A 26,070-nucleotide genomic window follows, 5' to 3' on the forward strand; every position below is an offset into this window, starting at 1 on the left:
TTAGGGATATTTCTTTTCTTGCTCTCGGTGGTCAACTATACACATGTTGTGTGAAAACATGTCATGGCAAGAGTATCTAATTTGTTTACTCAACAATAGATATCTGTATGTCCACTCATACCATGCAAGTGTTGTCATCCCTAATGACAATTCCAAGGATACTATGCTCCCACTTGGCAACAACCGTTTGTAGGTTTAGACAGAATCTTCCCTATGAAGCCTGTTTCTTCTTATTCAATTATAAGAAGGGGCATGACTCGGCACTAGGTCCACCCTTCCTATAAGGTTTAGTGACTTGTCAAGCTAAACTCCCACTGTTTAAAATGGAAGTGATTTGTTCATGTGAGTGAACCGGTCAACCCTACCGACATACATATGAGATGATAAAAGCGATTATAATGAGAATGCAATCGATCCGGAAAGAATGCACTTTTATTCATTAAACCATCAAAGTGTTCTTAACATAATCACATCCTCTTTAACCCAAGCATTTTTACATGTGCAAGGAAGAGTTCCTTTGGAATAGGTTTGGTCGAGTGGATCCATGCACCATCGATCGGTGGATATATGTTGTAGAACCACTTTCTTTTTCGATATCATTTGTCGATGCGTGGTGGTATTTTAACTCTATATGCTTGGTTCTTCCATGGTACTTTGGATCTTTAGCATATGCAAGAGCAGCCATCTTTGTCGATCGGATGTGAACTGGTTCGTGACTCTTGAGAACACCGACAAGTGTTTGATGAATCGTCTAAGCCACCACGACCTCTCGTGTGGCAGAAGCAACATACAATATACTCGGCTTCCATAGTTGAAAGTGCTATGGAAGTTTGCTTTTGCTGCTCTAGGATATAGCACCTCCATTCATTATGTAGGTATATCCACGAAGTTGACTTCCTCTCATCAAGGTCTCCGGCCGGTCGGCATCGGATTACCCAATCAGCTTAAGATCTTTCCCTTGGTAGACAAGTGAGTAGTCCACGGTGCCTTTTAGATACCTCATTATCTTCTTGGATGACGCCTTCGATTAATGCGACCCGAGATTTGTTTGGAACCTTGATACTAACCCAACTGCATAGCGGATGATGTCGGCCTTGTACACAACATTGCATACATAAGGCTCCCATTTGCGGCTTGAGTATGGTACATTTTTCATAGCCCGAGTTTCATGTAGGATTCTTGGGAGACATTTTAGAACTCAAAGACTTTCCTAGACTTCTTGGGAGATCCACTTGCTTACAATCAGTCATGTTGAATCTTTCCAAAACCTTCTTGATATATGTCTCTCGAGACAAAGATAACAAGCGTTTGGGCGATCACGAAGTTATTTTAACTCCTAAGACATAACTTGCTTCACCCATGTCCTTCATTTGAAGTTTAATGACAACCACTCCTTAGTGGAATTTATCAATGCCTTATTGTTACCTGCTAACAAAATGTCATCCACATATAGAGATAGAATCACAAAACCATTTTTAGATGTCTTGACATATACTTGAATGGTCCTCATTTACCATTTAGAATTTGTCTTGAAGCATTGCTTCATGGAATCTCAGATTCCATCGTCTAGAGGGCCTGTTTTAAACCATATATGGATCATTTAGGTTTACACACTTTGTGTTCGACCCTTGATTGAAAAACCAGTGGGTTGATCCATATAGATTTCCTCTTGTAATTCTCCATTGAGAAAAGCGGTTTTTTGACATCCATCCGGTAAAGCTCTAAATCTAAATGGGCAACCATTGACAAGAGGAGGCGTATGGAGGCAAATCTCACTCTTGGTGAGAAGGTGTCCTCATAGTCTATTCCTTCTTTTTGGGTGTAACCTTTTTGCAACAAGCCTAGCTTTGAATTTGTCTATGTTCCCTTCGCATTTTTCTTGATCTTGAGAACCCACTTGTTCCCAATAGATCTCTGTTTGGAGGTAGATCAACTAAGTCCCATACTTTGTTTTTTTCTTCATCGACTCCAATTCTTCCTTCATAGCTTCCATCCACTTACTTGTATTGGACCCGAAATAGCCTCCTTGAGCGTTTTAGGTTCATCGGATATTTCGTAAGTGCATTGGTCATATTTATCTCCCCTTCAAATCTCAAACCGGCGTTTGGGGATATGGCCTCTAACACTCTTTACGAGGTTGGGATTGATCAATCATTTGACCAATGCCATTGTTACTAGAATCGGGGTTGATGAAAGTTTCATCTTCGCCTTGTTCATCGGCAGTTATAAGGTTATCAACCGTAAAGTTGTATATCCTTATCAACCTCACCCCCTCATTGGGTATTGATCCTCTAAGAATCGGCGTTACGTGCTTCTATTTACGTGACATGCCCTTGAGTATCCTCCCCTAGGAAGACATACCCCTTAGAAGTCTCAATCGTATCTTATAAAGATACACTTCTTTCCAGGAGCACTCAACTTTCCAAATTTCGATTTTGAGAAGTGACAAAGGCCGCGACACCCCATGGTCTAAGGTAGTTCAAAGCGGGTTGTCTACCGGTCCATAGTTCATAGGGTGTTTTGTCAGCAGTTTTTGAAGGAACTAGGTTAAGTATGTGCGGCCGTTAACAATGCATCACCCCAAAATGAGATAGGCAAGTTAGCTTTGAGCCATCATAGATCTAACCATGTCCGGCAGGGTTCTATTCCTTCTCTCGAGACACCATTCTGGGGGGGTATAAGGAATAGTTAGCTGTCTAGCTATACCCCTTATTTTCACAGAGTTCCTTAAACTCATGAAAGATATTCACGTCCGCGGTCGAGTTCTTAAGGCCTTTATTGTCCTATCAAGTTGATTCTCAACTAAGTTCTTGTACTTTTAAAATAGTCCAAGGCGCGATTTGTGAGACATCAAGTACACGGTCCATGCGCGTGTATAGTCATCTGTGAAGGTAATGAAATACAAAGCCCCATGCCTTTTTTGTTACATTCATTGGTCCACGGATGTCCGAGTGAATAAGTTGTAAAGGATAAGTTGCCCTTTGGGCTTTCCAAACGGTTTCTTGGTGGCTTTTCCAAAGCAAGACAACTTTCCGAGGTTTCCATTTTAACAGAGGTTAAGTTACCTAATAACCCTCCCCTTGCTAAGCGGTCTATCCTATTGTGTCCAATATGTCATAGTCTAGCATGCCACAATTGGCAACCAACCATTTTAGACATAAAAACTTCAATTTGTGTTAAGTGTAATGTCATAAAAGAATTCATTAAATAAGCATGACCTATCAAACTGTTATTTAAAGATATCTCAAGCGAGTTCGGGAAAAATTAAACACATAGGATTCTTGAAGTAATTTCAAACCGATAAAAGATTTCTCCTAATTGAGGGTACAAAGAGTACTTCTTCAATAAGGATGGATCTCCCACTCATAAAATCCAACCTACAAGTGCACGTGCCCAAAACATCAGCAACACTTTGGTTTCCCATGTGGACTCTCCGAAGTTCCTTGTGGAAGTTTCGGAAATCTTCAAATAGGGACCTATCCCGGCTTATGTGGTGCATCATTTGCTGAATCTACAATCCAATATTGTGATGAATCGGATGACATAAAGATGACTTATCATCATTGCCGATCTTAAAGTAAAACTCACCTCGGAGAAGGACATGCCCTAGCATAGTGTCCCATCGATGACAACGGAAGCATTCAACACTAGTCATGTCTATCGACTTCCTAGGTTTCTTTTTCGTGGGTTAGGCTTGGCCTTTTCCTTGCCTTTCCTTTTCCACTTTTCTTGTTCCAAGGAGCCTTCCTCTTTTTGGAGTTGACAACATTTGCTTCAGTTTGAACAACGGGCTTTTCATTGAGAAGCCTTTGTTCCTCAAGCTCACATTTCCTTTGCACGTGCAAAGTTTGTGATCTTGTCGTCATCGTCAAGATAAGGCGAAATTGTTCCCAAGTTTTAGGTAAAGACCTAATGGCGGCTTGAATTTCTTTGTTCATTTGACGGGGACACAATCTGCTTGGGCTAACTCAAAGAACCATGTTTCTCATCACCGTGCAATGTTGTGTCATAGAGGTATGGGGCAGCTTGATAAATTTGTCAAAGCTCATTTGTAGCCTCTTCGGTGCAAGTAAGTCGTACCCCAAGGTCCGCTTTTATTTGCTTCCCATAGCTCTTTTGCCGATCCAAGGCCATCATACCGCATCATGAAGTCATTCCTCATGGTGCCAAGTATGGCAATTCGGGCAACATTATCTTTGCTTGTATACTCATTGTACTTTTTAAGTACAGCAGTATAAGCAGCTTGTGTTAATCCTTCAGCGGTAGGTTCTGCTACTGTCTCAGTTATTACATCAATGACCTTCCTATCTGCCAGAATTAGCCTAACTTTCCTAGACCAAAGTTCGTAATTCTTATCGTTTAACAAGTCCTTTTCAGGTAGCATCGTAAACGGGGATTTTCCATCGGGTGCCATTCTATCAAGTTTGAATTCCAAAAATAAGATACTACGAATAAGAATCATCTCTTAAATTTAAATCTAAGTAATCCACATTTTCACATATGAGATGATCATGATAATCTACTAGCATGATTCTAGCCATTAAATAAAATCAATGCATTTGACTATCAATAACATAGAATATGCAAAAAATCTACTACTTAAATTTCCATTTCATAAAATTGTTTCTACAAAAAAAGAGTTTCCTATCTTTCAAAAAACAATGTAGAACTATGAGCTGAGCTAGTCAACCATGAACATAGAAGCTTCACGGGTGCCTGTGGAGTCATCCTCATCCTCACGGTCACTATCGACCATTCGAAAATTACTAGCCACTTCTCTGTTTCCCGTGAGGTGGGAAAATAAACCACGATGACACATCATATGGATTTGGTTCCTTAGCATCGCCCCATAATCGATGTAGGAGAGATTTAAGTGGTCGAGCCTCATTCCTATCTTGAATAGAATTTGGGGCTCTTTTGGTGTATATTACGGTGATGGTGGCTCTGTCTCTATCTTATCGGATTTCAAGGCAAGAGGCTTCAAAGTTCTCTATATTGCTTTTGTAGTCATGCGTTTCTTGGAAGCCCGTCTCCCAAGATCCGGTTCGGTTTTTCCTACAAGTTTGGTCTATGTGACTTAGGCATTGTGCCTTAGTTTTCATATGACCGTTGATAGAAAACAAACAATTTTATATTCATGCAATAGTAAAAATCCATATTCAAATAATTCTTGCATGGTAAAAATAAACATCCTAATGTCAATTTTTAATTGTGGAAAAATACATGTGAAAAAAATCCTAAAATTTATAGAGAAATAATCTCAGAAATAAATTTCCATGTAAAAATTTCTAAGAAAAAAATTTCCTAGAAAAAAAATTTTCCACTAATTATTTCCCATAAATAATTTATTTTACAAAAAAAATTAAGCAATATCTAATTAATTTTAAACAACCTAATTATTTAAAAATTAATTAAAATATTTTGAAAAAAACGCATTTTTTTCAAAAATTGTAGATCACAAGATCAAAACCGCAAACAAAAGCATGCAAACCATGGAAAACTGGCTCGATGCCAATGTTGGATTTTATCGATATCTCATGCATGATTCCTATGATATATACAATTACGTTATACCACATGCATAAAATAGCGCAGCGGAAACAGAAGATCGTACCTTGGTCACAACTTTCAATTTGAAGTTCCAAGCTTTGATCTACAGGAGAAGATGTTCTTGACACACTCAAGATCTTCTTCTTCTTAACTTTGCTTGAGTCAAGTTCCAACCATTTAGCGGGAAGCAACCTTTTTTTCACGAACCAAGAACCAAGAACTGACAATGGCTAGGGAGGATACCACCTATGGAATCTCCACAAATTACTGGCTTCTACTTTAGAAAATGTTGGAGGCTGCCATTAAAGGAGAGAGAGCTTTTCTTGTTGTTCGGATGATTAATATGTGAGAGGTGGGGGGTCTATTTATAGAGGTTCCCACCTCCTCAATATTGGATAGGATAGAGTCCTATACTCATCTAATATCAGATAGGATAGAGTTATATACTCATCTAATATCTGATAGGATAGAGTCCTATACTCATCTAATATCAGATAGGATAGAGTTATATACTCATCTAATATCGATAGGATAGTCCTATACTCATCTAATATCGGATAGGATAGAGTTAGTTATATACTCATCTAATATCTGATAGGATAGAGTCCTATACTCATCTAATATCAGATAGGATAGAGTCATATACTCATCTAATATCTGATAGGATAGAATCCTATACTCATCTAATATCTGATAGGATAGAGTCCTATACTCATCTAATATCAGATAGGATAGAGTCCTATACTCAATGGTTTATCCTTATCTTGGTGGGCGTCTATCCAACCTTATTTCCAACATTCTTCAATTCAACTGCAACAAACACTCAAAGAGGAGACAAGTCAGAGAGGAGATAAAGAAAAAGAAAGAGACGAACAGAAAAGAAAATAAGAGAAAAAGAGACACAGAGAAGAAAAGGAGGAGGAGAGTGGAGAGAGAAAGAAAAAAATGAAAAGAAAGAGATGGGTGGGTTTTTTTAAGGCCCAAAATAGGCCCATAACCACAAAATGGTTGATTTTGGTTGATTTGATTTTGTGGTTTTTTTTTTTTTTTTTTTTTTTTTTAATTTGAATTTGAATTTAAATTAGTGTTAGAGGAAAATGAAAAATTGTGGAGGGGATAGAAATGATTATGGAAGTGTTGTGACCAAATTAATTTATTTTGCCAATTTTAAGGAAAACGCAGCGACGCCATTGATCTGGCTGTAAAACAGCGATCGAGTTTGTCATTTCGTTCACATTTCAATAAAATTGCAAAATATTTCATCTCAATGATTTTAATAAGTTTTGTTGTTTGATAAGTTCATTTTATTCTTCCTAGAACTCATAGACAAGTCTAATAGAAGAAAACTTGATCCCTAACATGTAGGGCTCATCTCTAAGCTCATACATGCTAGCAAGTGGAACCAAAGCAATGACTTATCTCTAAGCTCATCACTTTGATCCCTAACTAAACACTACACCAACTATCATTTTGGGATATGATGTAGGTCTAGTTGTTCTTCCTAAACAACTTACCAAACCAACAACGAAGATTTTCCCTTACATGAGTTTTATTAACTCCCTAAACGGATATAATTCTCACTTTCGAGGAAGTTTCGCTCTAAGATCACATAACTAAAGTTTTATTCTAATTAACAGAAAATAAAACTGAATTAAAAACATTTTAATTAAAAAACTGGAAATTAAATTCTTCATTACACTAGGAAAGCAAGTAAACTACTCTACTCCTACTGATGGAATGCTAACCATTCCATGAGAAAAACTAAAACTAGACCCCTTCTATTTATAGTTGAATGGATTCGCCGTCGGATCGAATCTCGAAATCTGATCCAACGACCGAGATTTGATCACTATTTAACTTTTTGACTTTAAGGAATAGTAATCACTATTTGACACTATTCAACATTATTTGACACTATTCGGAACTATTCATCTTTTGACTTTACAAAAAGTTAAATAATAAAAATCTAAAATATCTACGCCGTCTTCGATGAATAGTGGCGTGCTTGGCTTTATCTCTGATTTCAAACCATACGTCCATTTTGTAAAAGCAATATACCGTTGTGTAGAGTTTTCTGCGCTGATCATTTTGATAGGTCATATGCTTCAATCGGAGTTAGGAGATAGAAGATGTCACTATTTGAACTTTTCCCCGATTTTTTGATTTCGTTACAAGTCGGTTTGACCAAAGTCTTGACACAAACATGACTCCTTTGGCTAGCTCGGGGAGCTCAAGTTTGGATTCTTCAACTTGTTTCATGGTTCTCTCGAGTCCATGAGCTTTTCTTTGGCAGATTGGAGCTTTAAATGAGCCTGAGTCATCAAGATTTCAAGTCCAAGCTTTATTCGGTATTTCATGTTAAAACGTAGATTCGTGGTGTATTTTATCGTTTGATTGTTGAAACCTCGTGAAAACATGAAAATACAATTAATTTACATTTATTAAACACATAATTGAACCAAATGTAATGTCTCTGCGGGGTTTAAAACACAATTTTGGGTACTTATCAACTACCAACGCGGAAACAACCAATGAAACCAAAAATATTATTTCAAACAAACTTCCACCAAAATAAGCCGCCAACTAAGCCAAAACAGAACCTTTAGCTCTGATACCAATTTGTTGTGCAACGGAAGCGATAACAACTACAAATAGCAATAACAACAACAACAACAACAACAACTTGAGAGGAGTGGTGAATCACAACCAACCAAAGCAAACAAAGTATCACCAATTCAAATAAACAACCAACCAAATAGTATAGACACAAAAATTTACGTGGTTTAGCTTGCGCCTAATCCACAACCAAATAGATAAATTTATAATAGAGAGAATATTCAAAAGAGTACAATAAGCTCTCACCTTGAATTGATTCTAAATAATCCCTAAAGTTTCCCTAGAAGAAACTCACAAATCTCTCTTTGTCTCTCCTCACAACAATGTTCTCTCAACTCTACAACTTTCAATGGTGTAGACAACTACCAAAGAGTTTAAGCATAAACAAATGAAGAGAAGACTCAAGTCTTTCTTCTTCCAAAACTCTCTCAAGAGAGGCACCAAATCCCAAACTTTAGCAACCAATTTTGTCTCACTTACTCTCTCCTATACCCTAACTTTGGTTTAGAATGTAGCTGAAATTTCGGTGGGTTCATCTTGGTAAATGGTTGCCAAAATATTAAGGCTCATTAGGCCCATCCCAACAATTTGTAGACAACTACAAAAGAGTTTGGACATAAACAAATAAAGAGAAGACTCAAGTCTTTCTTCTTCCAAAGCTCTCTCAAGAGAGGCACCAAATCCCAAACCCTAGCAACCAATTTTGTCTCACTTACTCTCTTCTATACCCTAATTTTGTTTTAGAATGTAGCTGAAATTTTGGTGGGTTCATTTCGGCAAATGGTTGCCAAAATATCAAGACCCATTAGGCCCATCCCAACACAAAGACCCAAGTTCCTTGTGTCCAAACTCTTTGGCAGTCTGTTTCATCAGTAAATCGAAACATGATGTATCCTTTACCAAGTGGAGTAGCTTGCCACTCACTCTTGGGTTTCCAAAGTTCCTTAACCTTTTCATTGTCAACAATCATAGTGAGTTTAGACATATCTAGTCTCCTTACCAACCCAAGTTTGCAAAATTCAAGTCCTTTAATTTGCCCACATCAGAAGCTTGAATAGAAATAGTAGATTCTCACCTTGACGTACGTCTAGGAGTTGGAAGGGTTGAGGTGTCAACATCTCTTCCATACGTCATTTTGGTGGCATTTGCATAAGACTTCTTTGCTAGGCTTTGATTGTTATGGGAAGATTCTACAGCTATCACCTCCACAACACTCTCTTGAGCAATTGCTAGAGCACCAGAAGGTGGTACAATCGTGCTCTCCTCTGATAACTCATTCAAAAAACCCCTGTGGCAAAAGAACCTTTAGGTTGTTGAGTTGTCACAACGCTTTCCATCACGTTTGCCATATTTAAAACAACTTCTCCGATCTCCAGGTAGGGGTCAACCACCGGTCAGGGACGGTCAACTCATTTAAAAGGGAAGGTTTTCCCTCCTTTACACGAACCTTATCAACAATAATTGCTATTAACAGAAGGAACGATACTAAAAAAGGGAAAAAAAAAAAGGGAAGTATGATGGAAGTACCCTCACACTTTCATAATCGCCCCCACACGAGTCGCTCTTGGGATTGGTCTTTGTTTAGACTGGATCATATCAAGTTCTTAACAATTGATGTTATTATAGAGTGTGATGCATTGGTGTAGATAATTTTTCATACTTCAAATAACATCATCTTTTAAGTGGATGATGCCATTTTGTATTCTAAATCAAGTTATTGCATTAAAGACCATAATTATAACATGCATGAGATAGTTATTTACACAATTAACTTTCACTCTCCTTGTAATTTATTATTCAATCAGCTAGTAAGGAGGTTGTGTTTGAGATATAGCAGCAGATCCCTTCGACAACATCTTCTTTATGGCTCTAATGGTATTTGGAGTTGTCCTACAACAACCCCCAAAGAGGGAAGCTCCAACCTCACGCCATCTATTCACGTATGACACGAAATCTTCATCAAGGACTCCAGTAGATCCAGTAGACTGCTGCCAGATTATATAAGCAAAGAAAAGGAACGTAAGCAATGGTTATTGGCTTAACTAACTACATAATCTACCAATTCAAGAGGATAAAATACATCACAGGAATGTCAGTACCAAATCAAGAACAGAAAAATCAGGCAACAAAGGCAGGCATATATCCAAAGTTGTAATGTTTTATCCTTATAATATTGCCATCACTTGCAAACTCAATATGTTTTGCTTGATTTGCAACATGTTCAGATGAGTTTTAATTCTTCAATTTAATATTGGTCATCCAATGCATTTCAAGCCTCTCATGAGAAGGCTAAAAGTATTTACTCTGAACCAACTCATCCAACAAAGGAGAAAAGGTCGGTATAGAATACTCACCACCCACTCCTTGCAATCAGGATCATATGTTTCACCGCTGTTTGGATATACTAGTATTGGTTTAGCGGTCACCTGCGTGATTAACAAAAACAAGAAAGTTCATAACTGTTTGTAAACATAACTGCCAAAGTCAGAATAATCAATTTAACAAACAAGTAACAACCAAGAGAAACATATTTCTCCTGCTATTAAACCAGATAAATATTTTAACCCAGAGGCAGTAGAATTTTGTTTCTGCAAATTTAAAGCAGGCATAGAGAGATGGTGATGGCAGTTTTGTTTTATAGGAGTACTGGTGACTGTATGAACAGAACATTAAAAACCAACTCATGATATTCATCGGGTGATTGAAGGATATCACCCATAATCAATAGTATAGAAAATTGACATTGAGGGAACCTTTAAGAGAAGCTGTTGAAATACACAATTAAGGAAAATTGAGCTAGGATTTTCTCATCTTAGGATACCAGCTTACTAGCTTAGCATCCATTTTCTCCGCTTGCGCCCCAACTGTTTTTTTTTTATTATATTTTCAATCTTAGTGGTAGAGGGTAGGCTGCAGAGTCTAGAAACTTGAAAGACTCGTCATTTAGGTGCCACCTTCAAATTGAATTTGAAGACTACGAGAATTACCATACAAAAGACGTACTGCTTACAAATTCTAGCTGTTCCGTGGGGAAGACAATCAACAACAAACAATCTCATTCAATTAGAAGATTGAACCAACTTCATACTTGTCAGTACCCTCCACTCTCAACCACTCGTGGTAGACCATGTGTCCAGAGTACAAGCAGGTTGTGCATATGACCTAAGGTCAAATCGTCCAAATGACCTAGGAAACGTAACTGCTGCAAGCTAGTCAACAACATCATTAATGACAGATTATTACTTCGTAATGGAAGGAGTAAAAACAATCATCAAGACAGCGCAAAAGGGGGATCTATGCCTATAAAAAGAGGCGTCTTCTCCATTCTCGAGAGAGGCTCATATTCTCTCCATCTCCAACTCAATCACTCAAGATGAACTACGTCTGACTTTATATATTCTAGTTCATCAAAGAACTGGATACGTAGGCAGCTCAGAACACCGACCTGAGTTCAGTCAAACATTTTATACAAATCCTATTATCCGAGATCGTAAGGTCATGACTAAAATGTACCTCTACATTGGCGCCGTCTGCCGGTTCGTTTTCTTGAGAAAAAATATTTACACCATTTTCTCAAGCCCACGAAACTTGGTAAAACCACTATGGAAGAACAATCAACATTTTTCCATTCAACTATCAATGACAGCAAGCGAAAAGTCAGCGTTCTAAGAGATAAGTCTACATTCAACTATCCTTCATTTATACTAATCTTTAATCTTTGGATCAATTCGAATAATCTGTGCACTCTTCTATGTTGCAAGGTATACTTCATATTTACATATCACTTGCAGTCGATCCAGTACCAATCTGAGGGCTATAACTACCACCATGTCACACGTTCCTTTACGGCGAATCGGTGATAATATAAATCTAGGAATCCAGCTTACAGGTCGCTCATTACCAGGTCAACTAAGGTGTTGGTTCAACCACTCTCAAATAGAAATTTCAGAGCATGCTAATATCAATGAGGAGAAGCGCACACCAGCATAACTCATCACAGAGCTATATCAAAACCTCAGCCAGGTCGTCATCTACCAGGTCATCCATCAGATCAGCGCATCATCAAGTCAGGTCATCCTCAGCTCAGGTCGTCCTCAGCCAAGTCGTCCTCAGCTAGGGCATCCATCAGATCAGCGCATCATCAAGTCAGGTCATCCTCAGCTCAGGTTGTCCTCCTCCAGGTCGTCCTCAGCCAGTTCATCCATCAAATTAGCGCATCATCAAGTTAGGTCATCCTCAGCTCAGGTCGTCCTCAAGTCAGCTCATCCTCAAGTCAACTCATCCTCAAGTCAGCTCATCCTCAGAACAACTCATCCTCAAGTCAGCTCATCCTCAGATCAGCTCATCCTCAGCTCAGCTCATCCTCTGATCAGGTCGTTTTCAGCTCAGGTCTTCCTCAGGTCAGGTCGTTCTCAGATCAAGTCATCCTCAAGTCAGGTCAGAGCAAGTCTACAACTTGGAAGAAGCAACCAATATTCCAACTATCAGTTCAACTCGAACACAATCACTATCAGTTCAGCTTGTACACAGGTTGTCATCAATTCACTGGAGCTTGAACGAATATCAATATTCCAGGTCATCCCAGACTGACCACACTGCAAAGCTCGCGACGATGATGTCAATCAATCTAAAAAAGCTCACTCGCCATGGAGTTATACCACACATAAAAAATTGCCAGCATATCCATCATCAATTGAAATAACAAATCAAGGGGAAGCAATACTTTGTCGAATCAAGGAATCAACAATTCCAAACCGATAACATCCAAGTGTTCCCGAATCAAATATAACAATTCAAAACATGCAGTTCCCTCCTCGACAGTTCACATATACTACAAACCAGTGAGTTACTCGAATTGCAAAATGGAAGCTCACTCCCTTGTAGTTTATTGCAAGCCAATCATGTTGGGGGTTAGCCATAGCCATCTCCGAACTGGGACAAGTTATTTCGCTAGGGCTAACCAACATTAACACCCACAAGGAGCTGCTTCTACTACGAACTGGGGGCTAGCGATAAGCACGACAGCTAAAGGCTAACGATCAATCATAGTAATGCCCCCAAAAGGCTTACTATCAGCCAACCAAATTGACATCTATGATCATAGTAATGCCCCCAAAAGGCTTACTAATCAGCCAACTCAAATGGCATCTACGACAACAATAGCGCCCCCAAAGGCTAGCTATCAACCAATCAGCTTGACGCCCTGCTAAGGATCAAGTTCAAACCACGCACTACGATGTCAGATTGCAATCAAGGACGCTCAACTGGAAACAACCATAGTGACGCCCCCAAAAGGCTAGCTATCAACCATAGTGACGCCCCCAAAAGGCTAACTATCAACAAAAACGCTCTCAAAAGACGTACAAATCAACTTAACACCAATGCCAGGGTTAAATTTGATTCAAGTGTAATTACCACTCAAAGGCTAATTATCAGTCAAATCCAATCCACGGTACCCCCAAAAGGACCACAAATCAACTTAAGGCCTCTGATATGGTTAAGCTTGATTCAACTGTAATTACCACTCAAAGGCTAATTATCAGTCAAATCCAATCTACGAACTACGATCTCGCATTATGAGCTATGACATACGATTTATGATCTACGCACTACGAGCTACGATTTGCGCACTACGATGTAAGACCTACCACATCAACTCCCAACAAAACTTTAAGCAACAAACGACATCCAGCCTACAAACACAAAAATTTCAATTTGTAGCTTAGCAATCTCCATTTTCAACCAAGTAAGACACGCGGTCTCCTTTATTATCTTTCTTTACACCACTATTTTACAAACAGTGATATAAAGAAAGGAGGCTATGTTAGTACCCTCCACTCTCAACCACTCGTGGCAGACCACGTGTCCAGACTACAAGCAGGTCTTGCATACGACCTAAGGTCAGGTCGTCCAAACGACATAGGAAACGTAACCGCTGCAAGCTAGTCAACATCATCATTAATGACTGATCATTACTTCGTAACGAAAAGAGTAAAATCAATCATCAAGACAGCGTAAAAGGGGGATCTACGCCTATAAAAAGAGGCGTCTTCTCCATTCTCGAGGGAAGCTCATATTCTCTCCATCTCCAACTCAATCACTCAAGATGAACTACGTCTGACTTGATTCCAGTTCATCAGAGAACTGGATACGTAGGCAGCTCAAAACACCGACCTGAGTTCAGTCAAACATCTTATACAAACCCTATTCTCTGAGATTGTAAGGTCATGACTAAAATGTACTTCTACAGTTCTACAATACTCATCATGTTTAGTCATTAGAGCAATCTAGCACTTCTACATATCTCCTCTCATGTTTAAGGATTTCAGTATATAGTTCAATATCACCAAATAGACATGCATTGTAGTAATGTACACCATTACAAGAATCAATTCTAACAAGATCAATAGCTAATATTAAACTTCGATGCATGAACAACATCTTGAACCTTACCTTCTTAATGGTTTGAATCAACCCATCAATAAATCTCGGTGGGGTACAGTTGATCCCAACAGCAAGAACCTTCTCGGATTTCTCAGCAATAGAGGTACATTCGAGCAAAGAATCTCCACTGACGACATTGAGACCATCCTTGGAATTGAAAGAGAACCATGCTGGAATATTGATATTTTCTTCCTCAAGAAGCTCTGAGTAAGCCTACGAACATCAAAGGACAAGCACAACACACTACAAATCAAAATAGATTCCCTCGAAAGACATACCTCAATCCATCACTGAACAATAAGTTCCATTATCTTAGTAGACCCAATAGTTTGTCATTTATATGTTTTAAATTTGTAGATACCTCTTGGGTGGGGCAAAATATCAGACTTAAATTTAAGGCCAGAAGATCGTCAAACTGTCAAAGGTCAGTAGGTGAAAGCTTATTCAAGAGGAAAGCCTGTGAGACAGTTTGGGTAGTGGTAATTTTCTTCTGGGACTCTGGGTGTGTAGTTTGTTGAGGAAGGTAATAACAGAGTATGTCATATTCTGATTACTCGAAAATTAAATAAAACTCAACACCTTACCTGAGCTTCTAACTTATTAGGGATTGTTTCGAAGGCAATAAGGTCAGCACCCGATTCAGCTAGAACATGAACCCTTCTTCTGTGGAAATCTTTCAAAGTTGATAGTGTAACCGCTTTCCCATAGTCCCCGCTACAAGGATAAGAAAAAGGAGTTTAAAGCACAATGGATGCTCAATTCTTATAAAATTGTACTAAGCTCTTAAAATATGCAGATTGAAGTGCATGTTCGAGTTTATACTTCAGTTTGAACAGCACCAAAGACAGTGGAATTTCAAAGAGAATGAAGGCTTTGATCTTTGTCAGTATCACAAAATGCAAGTAGGCATAGCTTTCAAAACATTTAAATGCAACAACTCCTAAAATGTGATATATATTTATTTCCGACTTTTTAGTTGGACCGGTCCTTATAAGTAGCCATCACCCTCTCCGCGGTAAACATGACATGAGTAGTTGAGTACCAGCTACAAGATCTCTTAAGCCATATCATTAGGTTCTTGGGACCATGACCTACTAAGGTGAAAGTTGTTAAGGTTTCTCGTTTCCAATGAACTGAAAATGGATGATATCAATAATATTAAGGCTAACGTAGCACATAATGGAAAGTGAACTAAAAGAATCTCAAATGATGAAGCAAAAGCATAAATAAATGTTTTGATGAAATGAGAGAATACATAATATTCTACTAGGTTCACCCAGGTAAGCTTTCTCTTCTCCCTCCATTTTGATTAGTGAGATGGGAGACATTTGATTAGTGAGATATATATATGTCTATTTATTTGAGAGGATTATTAATTTTGAGATAGGGAGCTGCTTATTTTGATCATTTTTGGTATATAGACAATTAAATTTGAAAGTATAGTTGTTACCTATATTTATTATTTTTGCTAATGTATTTACAATTTTTCTCAAAAATTTCTCGAAAATTTCTATATTTTGGTTTTCTGTAGTCACCAAAACAATAACCGAAAACGAAATTTAATTCCTTACATATGCATAATATTAAGTTATTAGACGATAAAGTGCCTGATACAACTCACCAGTACTCAGAACCATCAGCTAAGTAAGCCCCATAGCTTCCTACAGATGCTGCAACTAAGACTGGGCGTTGTTTGTGGGCCCTTCCATTCCCAGTGCTATCACAAGAAAATTCTACATGACTCCCATAGTATATATCACGAGCCTCGAGTGCAATTTCTACACTCCTATTCAACAATGTTTCACTTTCTTGTGTAGACAAACCCTTAGCTTCAAAACCCTGAATAGTTGCCTGTCTCACATATGAAAATTCACAACTCAACTTTCTTGAAACTTCGTGTTATTTGCTAAATAACCAATAAAAAGATATATGTATGTAGTACCTGATAAGAAGCTGTAATTATAATATCTGCACCAGCTTCAAGGTAATCTAGATGGACCTATTTAATAAAGAGGACACAAATAACAATCCTTCAATCCAGTGTATAAGACCAATTATTACTTTCTTTAAACAATCTAAAATCCAAACACATATATAGAATCCATCAAAGAAAACAAAACGTATAGTACAACGGCAAAGAATGAAACTTACACGTCTAATGAGTTGAGGAGAATGGATAAGACAAGTGGCACTCCAAAGAGGATCATTAAGATTAGCACCATGTCTTTCTAACTCTGTAGCTAACCCACCATCTATTACAGCATACCCATTATTATTCAAATATTCTTCCAATGCTAATGAAGCTGGTTTCACAACAACAACGCTTCCAAAACCCATTTCAAGTTAAACACTGAGTTAATTGCGAGCGATTTAGAGTGAAACGATCTTGTTTTTTGGTCAGCAAGAAACGGTTGGTTAAGTTAGTAAGAAAAGGGCGCGCGTCGTTAGTTAAAGTTAATCAACTGAACACATGAAACTTTGCCTATATATATATATATATATATATATATACAATTAAATGATGCCATATTCCCGGCTACGTTCAACAATGCAATCATCATTCTCATTTCGTGATGCCGAAATTATTCATGAAATTTGTTTCATTGAAAAGCCCATAGGATAAACTCGAAATTTCAAGAACACCCTCCAACACCCTATATATATATATATATATATATATATATATATATATATATAGGGTGTTGGAGGGTGTTCTTGAAATTTCGAGTTTATCCTATGGGCTTTTCAATGAAACAAATTTCATGAATAATTTCGGCATCACGAAATGAGAATGATGATTGCATTGTTGAACGTAGCCGGGAATATGGCATCATTTAATTGGTTCACTAGCCCAAAATGATGACTCGGTGTATATACCTTGAGTTAGGTCTAGGTTCACCAAACAATGAAGACAAATGCAAGTTCGTAGTGGTGTCACTATAATCATTGACGTGTAAAGTTCATTATTCTTTTCCTTAAAAATGAGATTACAATTTTAGAATCGTGTGTTTACTACCTAAGTTTGGAAAGAGAACAAATAGTCAAATACACCATAGTACGATACGTCGATACCTCCATGCCTGTGAAGGTGACCGTATACATCGATCAGAAACGTGAAAGGTTAGATGGGCATAGACGGTACTAGTATTGATGAAGACCCAAAATTTACTGTCTACTGATACCAACATGAGCAAACAGATTGTGTACCATGAAGTCAGGAAGCGCAATTTATGTTGTTTTAAACATTTTCTTAGTAGGAAAACAAATCTATGCCCGGGGATAAACTAAATTATAGAGCAAAACTCTTATTTTAGTCAGAAGATTAGCTGCGTGGGCAATGTGACGTGGGGAATAGTCATCGTGTCTCTTTTAAGAAATCTAGTTCCTATCCATTAGTTAATTAACTTCATTAGAGAAACTTGTTTTAAGCTAATTATTATTGTTATCTTAAGGCCAGGCCAGTTTATAGTCGTAACTAGATTTTGTTCCCAAAATTGAACTATAGTTTTCCACTTTTCCTAGCTTATTTATGGATTTAGGCTACAAAACTTGCTGTAAAATAAGAACGATGAGGGGATACAAAACATGGGTGAACACTTGAACCGGCCTGAAACCTTGTTGGAATGAAACTTTTTCATGATAGTAATTAGTAAGGTATGTTCTAATCACTTCCAGGCACATTTGGTGACTTACCGCAGCTGGAGGTTGCTTTAAATTAATTCTTAGGATTCAATGTGAATATGTGATAACCGATAAGCAATAGTTTGTACTTAAAATTCTTTTTTAAAGAGTGGATAGAGATATGATGGTGACTGATACAGTGATACGTAACCATTCCATTCAATTAGAAATGGAAAATATACATGACAACTGTAAATGAGCGTTTTAGTTTTCTTCACATACAAGGGAGGAAGGAGAATGGAATTGGAATTGGATGTGGGAAAGGGTTTAGACCGAGTTCGTTATTAAGCGAACTGCCTACGTATCTTCTCTTGATTCTTGGGGGAGAGAAGAATCAGGTCTGACGTAGTTCCAGCGGGGGGTATTTATAGTTGTTGAACAATGTAAATCTGCGCAACACGTGTAAAGACGAATATAGTTGTGTGGTTGAGATCTAGGAAGCGTGTATGGCGGGTGTTAGTAGGAATCCCACAATGATAGGGGGTGGTTGGGTTGTGCCAGTACGGCTCTGGTAATGATTGCATCTGGATAATGGATGGCGTCACTAGATGGAACATTCCGCATGAGGGTGTGCGAGTTGAGCTACTCAGGAGCGAGCTCATAGGACGAACATCTTAGACCGTGTGTGCGAGCTGAAGGTGTAAGTCACTTTCGAAGCGAAAGCCGAAAGTATACCACTTGCGTGCGGTGAATTGCTATGCAGCAAGTTCGGAGGACAAGGACATGAGGTCGGTGCGGTATTTTTGTTTGCGCTGGACATGTGTGTGGTATTCATTGGATGTGAATACTACTCCCTCACACAGCCCCCTCTCAGTAGGTTGCTTTGTACGGATGAGCGATCTGCTGAGAGAGAACGATAGCACGTGTTTAGCACATGTGAGGATGCGAGCAGTTGCGAACAGAAATGTCGAACGTGCTACTGAGGTCGGTGCTTATTGGATAATGAACTGTTGTGAGACAATAGCTGGCACGTGGGAGAATCTGAGCAGAATTTTGTATTATGAAACGCATCATTTGCTCTTGAAGTTCCATTTTGATGTTTACATCTTGAATTTGACATAGAAGTGTATATGGTGAATTCTGAGTATGTTGCAGTTTGAGAGGGTGTTCGTGTTCGAGTTAACATGTCGTCTCTAGTTGACCTTGGGCATGCATGGCCGTGACTAGAGAATAGTTTGTAGTGCTAAGTAGCATCTGAGCTTTAGTGAGCGTATTACTGTAGAGAATGCTTGTAGCTCTGTTAGAGCGTTTATGCTGGAGAACGTTTGAACTCCTGAGAGTGTTTTAGTTTGGCTGCGTGTGCGGCTCGTTGAGAGCGTTCTACACTGAGTCGATCCTAGAACTGTAAGCTCTCAACTAGTGAGAATTGAGTGGAGCCTAGAGTGGTAGGTCATCAACTAGTAAGAACTGTAGAGGCTATGGAGCTAGGTAGCTCGAGTAAGCGTGGTAACTTAAGAAAGTTTGTTGCTCGCGGAGAGCGTGTTAGCTTAAGAAAGCTTGTTGCTCGCGGAGAGCGTGTTAGCTTAAGAAAGCTTGTTGCTCGCGGAGAGCGTATTAGCTTAAGAAAGCTTGTGGCTCGCGGAGAGCGTGTTAGCTTAAGAAAGCTTGTTGCTCGCGAATAACGCATTAGCTTAAGAAAGCTTGTAGTTCACTGAGAGCGTTCTCACTGAGTTGATCCTAGAGTTATAGGTCCTCAACTAGTTAGAATTGGAGAGGCTATAGAGCCTATGAGCTCAAGAGAGCGTGTTGCTCACAGATAGCATGTTAGCTTAAGAAAGCGTATTGCTCATTGAGAGCGTTCTCACTGAGTTGATCCTAGAGTTATAGGTCCTTAACTAGTGAGAATTGGAGAGGCTCTGGAGCCTATGAGCTCAAGAGAGCATTATGCTCACGGAGAGCGTGTTAGCTTAAAAAAGCTTGTTGCTCGCAGAGAGCGCGTTAGCTTAAGAAAGCTTGTAGTTCACTGAGAGCGTTCTCACTGAGTTGATCATAGAGTTATAGGTCCTTAACTAGTGAGAATTGTAGAGGCTCTGGAGCCTATGAGCTCAAGAGAGCGTGTTTCTCACGGAGAGTATGTTAGCTTAAGAAAGCGTATTGCTCACTGAGAGCGTTCTCACTGAGTTAATCCTAGAGTTATAGGTCCTCAACTAGTGAAAATTGGAGAGGCTCTAGAGCCTATGAGCTCAAGAGAGCGTTCTGTTCACAAAGAGTGTGTTAGCTTAAGAAAGCGTATTGCTCACTGAGAACGTTCTCACTGAGTTGATCCTAGAGTTATAGGCCCTCAACTAGTGAGAATTAGAGAGGCTATGGAGCCTATGAGCTCAAGAGAGCATTCTGCTCACGGAGAGCGTATTAGCTTAAGAAAGCGTATTGCTCACTGAGAGCGTTCTCACTGAGTTGATCCTAGAAATATAGGTCCTCAACTAGTGAGAATTGGAGAGGCTATGGAGTTTGTAAGCTCAAGAGAGCGTGCTGCTTAGGTGGGCGTTAGGACCTAAGTGAGTCTGCCTACACTAGTGAGCTGGCGGCTCTAGTGAGCGTCCTGATTTGGAGATCGCAGTTGATAGTTAGCCTGGACAACAGGAGCTAAGGCAATAGGAGCGGAGGCGACCTCTGGGGTCTTGACAACAGGAGTTGTATAGTAGCGACCTCTGGGGCCTTGATAACAGGAGCGGAGGCGACCTCCGGGGTCTTGTCAACAAGAGCGGAGGCGACCTTTGGGGTCTTGACAACAGGAGCTGGGGCGACCTCTGGGGCCTTGATAATAGGAGTGGAGGCAACCTCTGGGGTCTTGACAATAGGAGAGAAGTGGTGACGCTATGTAGCATTTGAGCTCGAGTGAGCGTTATACTCAGCTGGGTGTCGTGACCCGAGTGAGTCTGTGGGCATCCTGATTTGGAGATCGTCGTCAATAGCTAGCCCCAAATTTATTTTTGAAGTCTTAATTGACCTGTACCAAATGCGAGCTAACACCAAAGAGTTAGTACGAACTAACAGTAGTAATTCTGGAGATGCATAGAGCATAATAACTTAATTGAGCCTATTGAGATGGCAATGACGAGCCCCAGTTCGGAGATGGCTGTGGCTAGCCCTTAGTTTGGAGCTTGAAGAACTTGTACACCTGAATGCGAGCTGTACAAAATGCGAGCTAACACCAAAGAGTTAGTACGAACTAACAGTAGTAATTCTGGAGATGCATAGAGCATAATAACTGAATTGAGCCTATTGAGATGACAATGACTAGCCCCAGTTCGGAGATGGCTGTGGCTAGCCCCTAGTTTGGAGCTTGAGGAACCTGTACAAAATGCGAATTGTACAAAATGCGAGCTAACACCAACGAGTTAGTACGAACTAACAGTAGTAATTCTGGAGATGCATAGAGCATAATAACTGAATTGAGCCTATTGAGATGACAATGACTAGCCCAAGTTCGGAGATGGCTGTGGCTATCCCCTAGTTTGGAGCTTGAAGAACCTGTACAAAATGCGAGCTAACACCAAAGAATTAGTACGAACTAACAGTAGTAATTCTGGAGATGCGTAGAGCATAATAACTTAATTGAGTCTATTGAGATGGCAATGACTAACCCCAGTTCGGAGATGGTTGTGGCTAGTCCCTAGTTTGGAGCTTGAAGAACCTGTACAAAATGCAAGAGTAGTAATTATGGAGCTTGATTGACTGCACTTTGATCGATTCTTTACGACAGCTTGTTGATCTGCTGGTTGACTTCATGGATACCGTCCTCTGCTATTGCGCCAGTAGGATTTTGCGCGTCTACTGGTGCTCATAATAGAACATTCTTTTGCTTGAGCAGGGTGATGTGCTCGTTCATGGTACCTAGCTGACTTGCTAAGCTCTGGCTTTGAGCTTCAAGGCTTGCCATACTTCGTGGGCTTGAGGATTTTTCTTTTAGTTTTAGAATTTGTGAAGTGGTTTCTCAAGAAATCGAGACCACAAATGGCGCCAATGTAAATGAGCGTTTTAGTTTTCTACACATACAAGGGAGGAAGGAGAATGGAATTGGAATTGGATGTGGGAAAGGGTTTAGACCGAGTTCGTTGTTGAGCGAACTGCCTACTTATTTTCTCTTGATTCTTGGGGGAGAGAAGAATCAGGTCTGACGTAGTTCCAGCGGGGGGTATTTATAGTTGTTGAGCAATGTAAATCTACGCAACACGTGTAAAGACGAATACAGTTATGTGGTTGAGATCTGGGAAGCGTGTATGGCGGTGTTAGTAGGAATCCCACAATGATAGGGGGTGGTTGGGTTGTGCCAGTACGGCTCTGGTAATGATTGCATTTGGATAATGGATGACGTCACTAGATGGAACATTCCACATGAGGGTGTGCGAGTTGAGCTACTCTGGAGCGAGCTCATAGGACGAACATCTTAGATTGTGTGTGCGAGCTGAAGGCATAAGTCGCTCGGAAGCGAGCTGAGTATACCACTTGCGTGCGGTGAATTGCTATGCAACAAGTTCGGAAGACGAGGACATGAGGTCGGTGCGGTATTTCTGTTTGTGTTGGACACGTGTGTGGTATTCATTGGATGTGAATACTACTCCCTCACAACAACCACAAAAGTTGCGGAATGTGTAATCAATATAACAGATGAAGTGGGGAACAATTCTGGACGCCTAGACTAATGAAATATGTCTGGTCACGTACTCTTTTCTCTTTTGGCTATATGCTATAGCTAATCAATAAGCAATATTGCTCCAAACTTCTATAGACTTGCTTGTACACAAAAGGAATAGGAAACAATTCACCCCGGTCAAAGAGTTATTGCAGTGGTGATACAGATACACAGTGTAAAACGTGAAACTGATAAAAAATCATAGCTGGTGCAACTATATAGGGGCTGCTTGTTAGCATCCCTTCCTGTAGGCAATAGAGGAAGCTACGGTCAGGGCTTAATTGCAAGTCCACTACGAGCTACCTAAAAAATATGAAGCCATTTGGTATATTTAGAGAATCGAAAATTCAAAACTTCTTGATCTTTCAAAGGTTGTGCATAATTTCACATTTCCATCTGTGAGTGGAAGACAAAACTAAATTTGATTCTCATCTCTTGTTAACCTATCTGACACTCCAACCGATCACAAAAGCATTCAACTTTAGTAAAAGTATGATAAGCAATCAAAAAGATCGACAAACAATTTTCTCAAGCGATTTTTAAAGCAACCATATTTTGAACAAATTATTAGTGTCAACAACTATTTTAAATTAATTTTCAGTTTCCAGGAAACAATGTAAAAGATTTCAAACATTTAACCTTTCTAGCTTCACCGCTTGTCATCATCGTAACTTTTTCTCCTTTTTTTTCTTTTTCTTTTTTTTAACATACAAGCATATTTAGACAATCATCAATACTTGCGAAAAGGAAAACTACTCACAAGTGGACATATCCATTTTTGCAAATTTATGAGAAATGCCAGTAGATGCCGGAATGGAGTTTCTCATGATCCAGGCGGGGTTCGCACGCCAAACCCTCTGGTATCAAGTTTTACCAATTTTGCTAGTTAAACCGATAAAAAAAAAAGAGTATTGTAGTCTTATAACCTTCAAGTTATCACAATGATTGCATTTTATTGAAATCTGACATAGACCCACTTTCAAAGATAGCTCCAAGGACATACAGTATAACACAAGAGAGATAGTAGCCACCAGATTTACCTAGCAAGCTCAATGTTTATTACAAACGACACAGAGCTGAGCTTTTACAGGTTTCAGTTTGCAATTACAACAATTACAAAACTTCTTACACATTGAAATGCTTCCTTATGAATGGTTAATCAAGGCACTCCATCGTAATAGTTTTCTGAGCTAAGAAAACAGCTCAGTTGCCTCCCACATATTCTTTGAACGCTGAAGTCAGGCTGCTCTTCTCCAATGCAAGCCAGTGTTTGTAGACAGAAGTAGCCCTCCCTCCTGCGCTATTCATCCTGACCAATGAACCAGGAAAGTTTGATTTTGTCTGGTCTATATTTTGTTTGGCCCAACTATTATATAAAGAAACAAGCAAATGCTTGCTCCTACACGCTTAAGGAGCAAATACTCTTAAGCGCTTACCAAGATAGACAGCAATTCTCTTGGCCAATCTTGAGCATTTGGCATCTTGGAGATTTACAAAGATGAAAACAGTATGTCATGGGAAGTGCCTAGGAGAAGACTTTGCTTGTAGTTCTTACCAACACAGTATTTATAAAAAACACACACTTGTCCACACCAGTGTAGTAAACTACTCCTGCATATGAGAGTGTTTTAGTTTGGCTGCGTGTGCGGCTCGTTGAGAGCGTTCTACACTGAGTCGATCCTAGAACTGTAAGCTCTCAACTAGTGAGAATTGAGTGGAGCCTAGAGTGGTAGGTCATCAACTAGTAAGAACTGTAGAGGCTATGGAGCTAGGTAGCTCGAGTAAGCGTGGTAACTTAAGAAAGTTTGTTGCTCGCGGAGAGCGTGTTAGCTTAAGAAAGCTTGTTGCTCGCGGAGAGCGTGTTAGCTTAAGAAAGCTTGTTGCTCGCGGAGAGCGTATTAGCTTAAGAAAGCTTGTGGCTCGCGGAGAGCGTGTTAGCTTAAGAAAGCTTGTTGCTCGCGAATAACGCATTAGCTTAAGAAAGCTTGTAGTTCACTGAGAGCGTTCTCACTGAGTTGATCCTAGAGTTATAGGTCCTCAACTAGTTAGAATTGGAGAGGCTATAGAGCCTATGAGCTCAAGAGAGCGTGTTGCTCACAGATAGCATGTTAGCTTAAGAAAGCGTATTGCTCATTGAGAGCGTTCTCACTGAGTTGATCCTAGAGTTATAGGTCCTTAACTAGTGAGAATTGGAGAGGCTCTGGAGCCTATGAGCTCAAGAGAGCATTATGCTCACGGAGAGCGTGTTAGCTTAAAAAAGCTTGTTGCTTCAGAGAGCCGCGTTAGCTTAAGAAAGCTTGTAGTTCACTGAGAGCGTTCTCACTGAGTTGATCATAGAGTTATAGGTCCTTAACTAGTGAGAATTAGAGAGGCTCTGGAGCCTATGAGCTCAAGAGAGCGTGTTTCTCACGGAGAGTATGTTAGCTTAAGAAAGCGTATTGCTCACTGAGAGCGTTCTCACTGAGTTAATCCTAGAGTTATAGGTCCTCAACTAGTGAAAATTGGAGAGGCTCTAGAGCCTATGAGCTCAAGAGAGCGTTCTGTTCACAAAGAGTGTGTTAGCTTAAGAAAGCGTATTGCTCACTGAGAACGTTCTCACTGAGTTGATCCTAGAGTTATAGGCCCTCAACTAGTGAGAATTAGAGAGGCTATGGAGCCTATGAGCTCAAGAGAGCATTCTGCTCACGGAGAGCGTATTAGCTTAAGAAAGCGTATTGCTCACTGAGAGCGTTCTCACTGAGTTGATCCTAGAAATATAGGTCCTCAACTAGTGAGAATTGGAGAGGCTATGGAGTTTGTAAGCTCAAGAGAGCGTGCTGCTTAGGTGGGCGTTAGGACCTAAGTGAGTCTGCCTACACTAGTGAGATCTGGCGGCTCTAGTGAGCGTCCTGATTTGGAGATCGCAGTTGATAGTTAGCCTGGACAACAGGAGCTAAGGCAATAGGAGCGGAGGCGACCTCTGGGGTCTTGACAACAGGAGTTGTATAGTAGCGACCTCTGGGGCCTTGATAACGGGGAGGCGGAGGCGACCTCCGCGGTCTTGTCAACAAGAGCGGAGGCGACCTTTGGGGTCTTGACAACAGGAGCTGGGGCGACCTCTGGGGCCTTGATAATAGGAGTGGAGGCAACCTCTGGGGTCTTGA

At 39.8% G+C, this 26,070-nt stretch overlaps 1 protein-coding gene across 2 annotated transcripts; it reads right to left on the bottom strand.

Annotated features, from left to right (window-relative positions):
- Positions 1 to 9,861: 9,861 nt before the first annotated feature.
- On the bottom strand, positions 9,862 to 17,077 carry LOC147518276 (homocysteine S-methyltransferase 2-like). 2 transcript variants are annotated; one of them, XM_086590169.1, is made up of 7 exons: positions 16,762 to 17,077; positions 16,553 to 16,609; positions 16,232 to 16,461; positions 15,195 to 15,324; positions 14,620 to 14,823; positions 10,521 to 10,592; positions 9,862 to 10,151 (listed from the first exon to the last, which is right to left on the bottom strand). In XM_086590169.1, exons 1-7 carry the CDS (start codon positions 16,945 to 16,947, stop codon positions 9,972 to 9,974), a joined length of 1,059 nt encoding a protein of 352 aa, XP_086446295.1. In that variant the 5' UTR covers positions 16,948 to 17,077; the 3' UTR covers positions 9,862 to 9,971. The 2 variants fall into 2 exon arrangements, with proteins under 2 accessions (XP_086446295.1, XP_086446293.1); XM_086590167.1 differs by having other exon boundaries at positions 9,862 to 10,154.
- Between the last annotated feature and the right edge of the window lie 8,993 nt (positions 17,078 to 26,070).

The sequence above is a fragment of the Coptis chinensis genome, chromosome 2 (assembly GCF_015680905.1).
Source record: "Coptis chinensis isolate HL-2020 chromosome 2, ASM1568090v1, whole genome shotgun sequence".
Taxonomy (NCBI): domain Eukaryota; kingdom Viridiplantae; phylum Streptophyta; class Magnoliopsida; order Ranunculales; family Ranunculaceae; genus Coptis; species Coptis chinensis.

Bases quoted from the DNA above. Each gene is read 5' to 3' on its own strand.
- LOC147518276 (XM_086590167.1), bottom strand. From the start codon at position 16,947: ATGGGTTTTGGAAGCGTTGTTGTTGTGAAACCAGCTTCATTAGCATTG. The intron at 14,824-15,194 runs GTAAGGTGTTGA...TGATGTTCGTAG, and splicing joins CTAATAAGTTAGAAGCTCAG to GCTTACTCAGAGCTTCTTGA. The intron at 10,593-14,619 runs GTAAGGTTCAAG...TTAATCACGCAG, and splicing joins TGATTCAAACCATTAAGAAG to GTGACCGCTAAACCAATACT.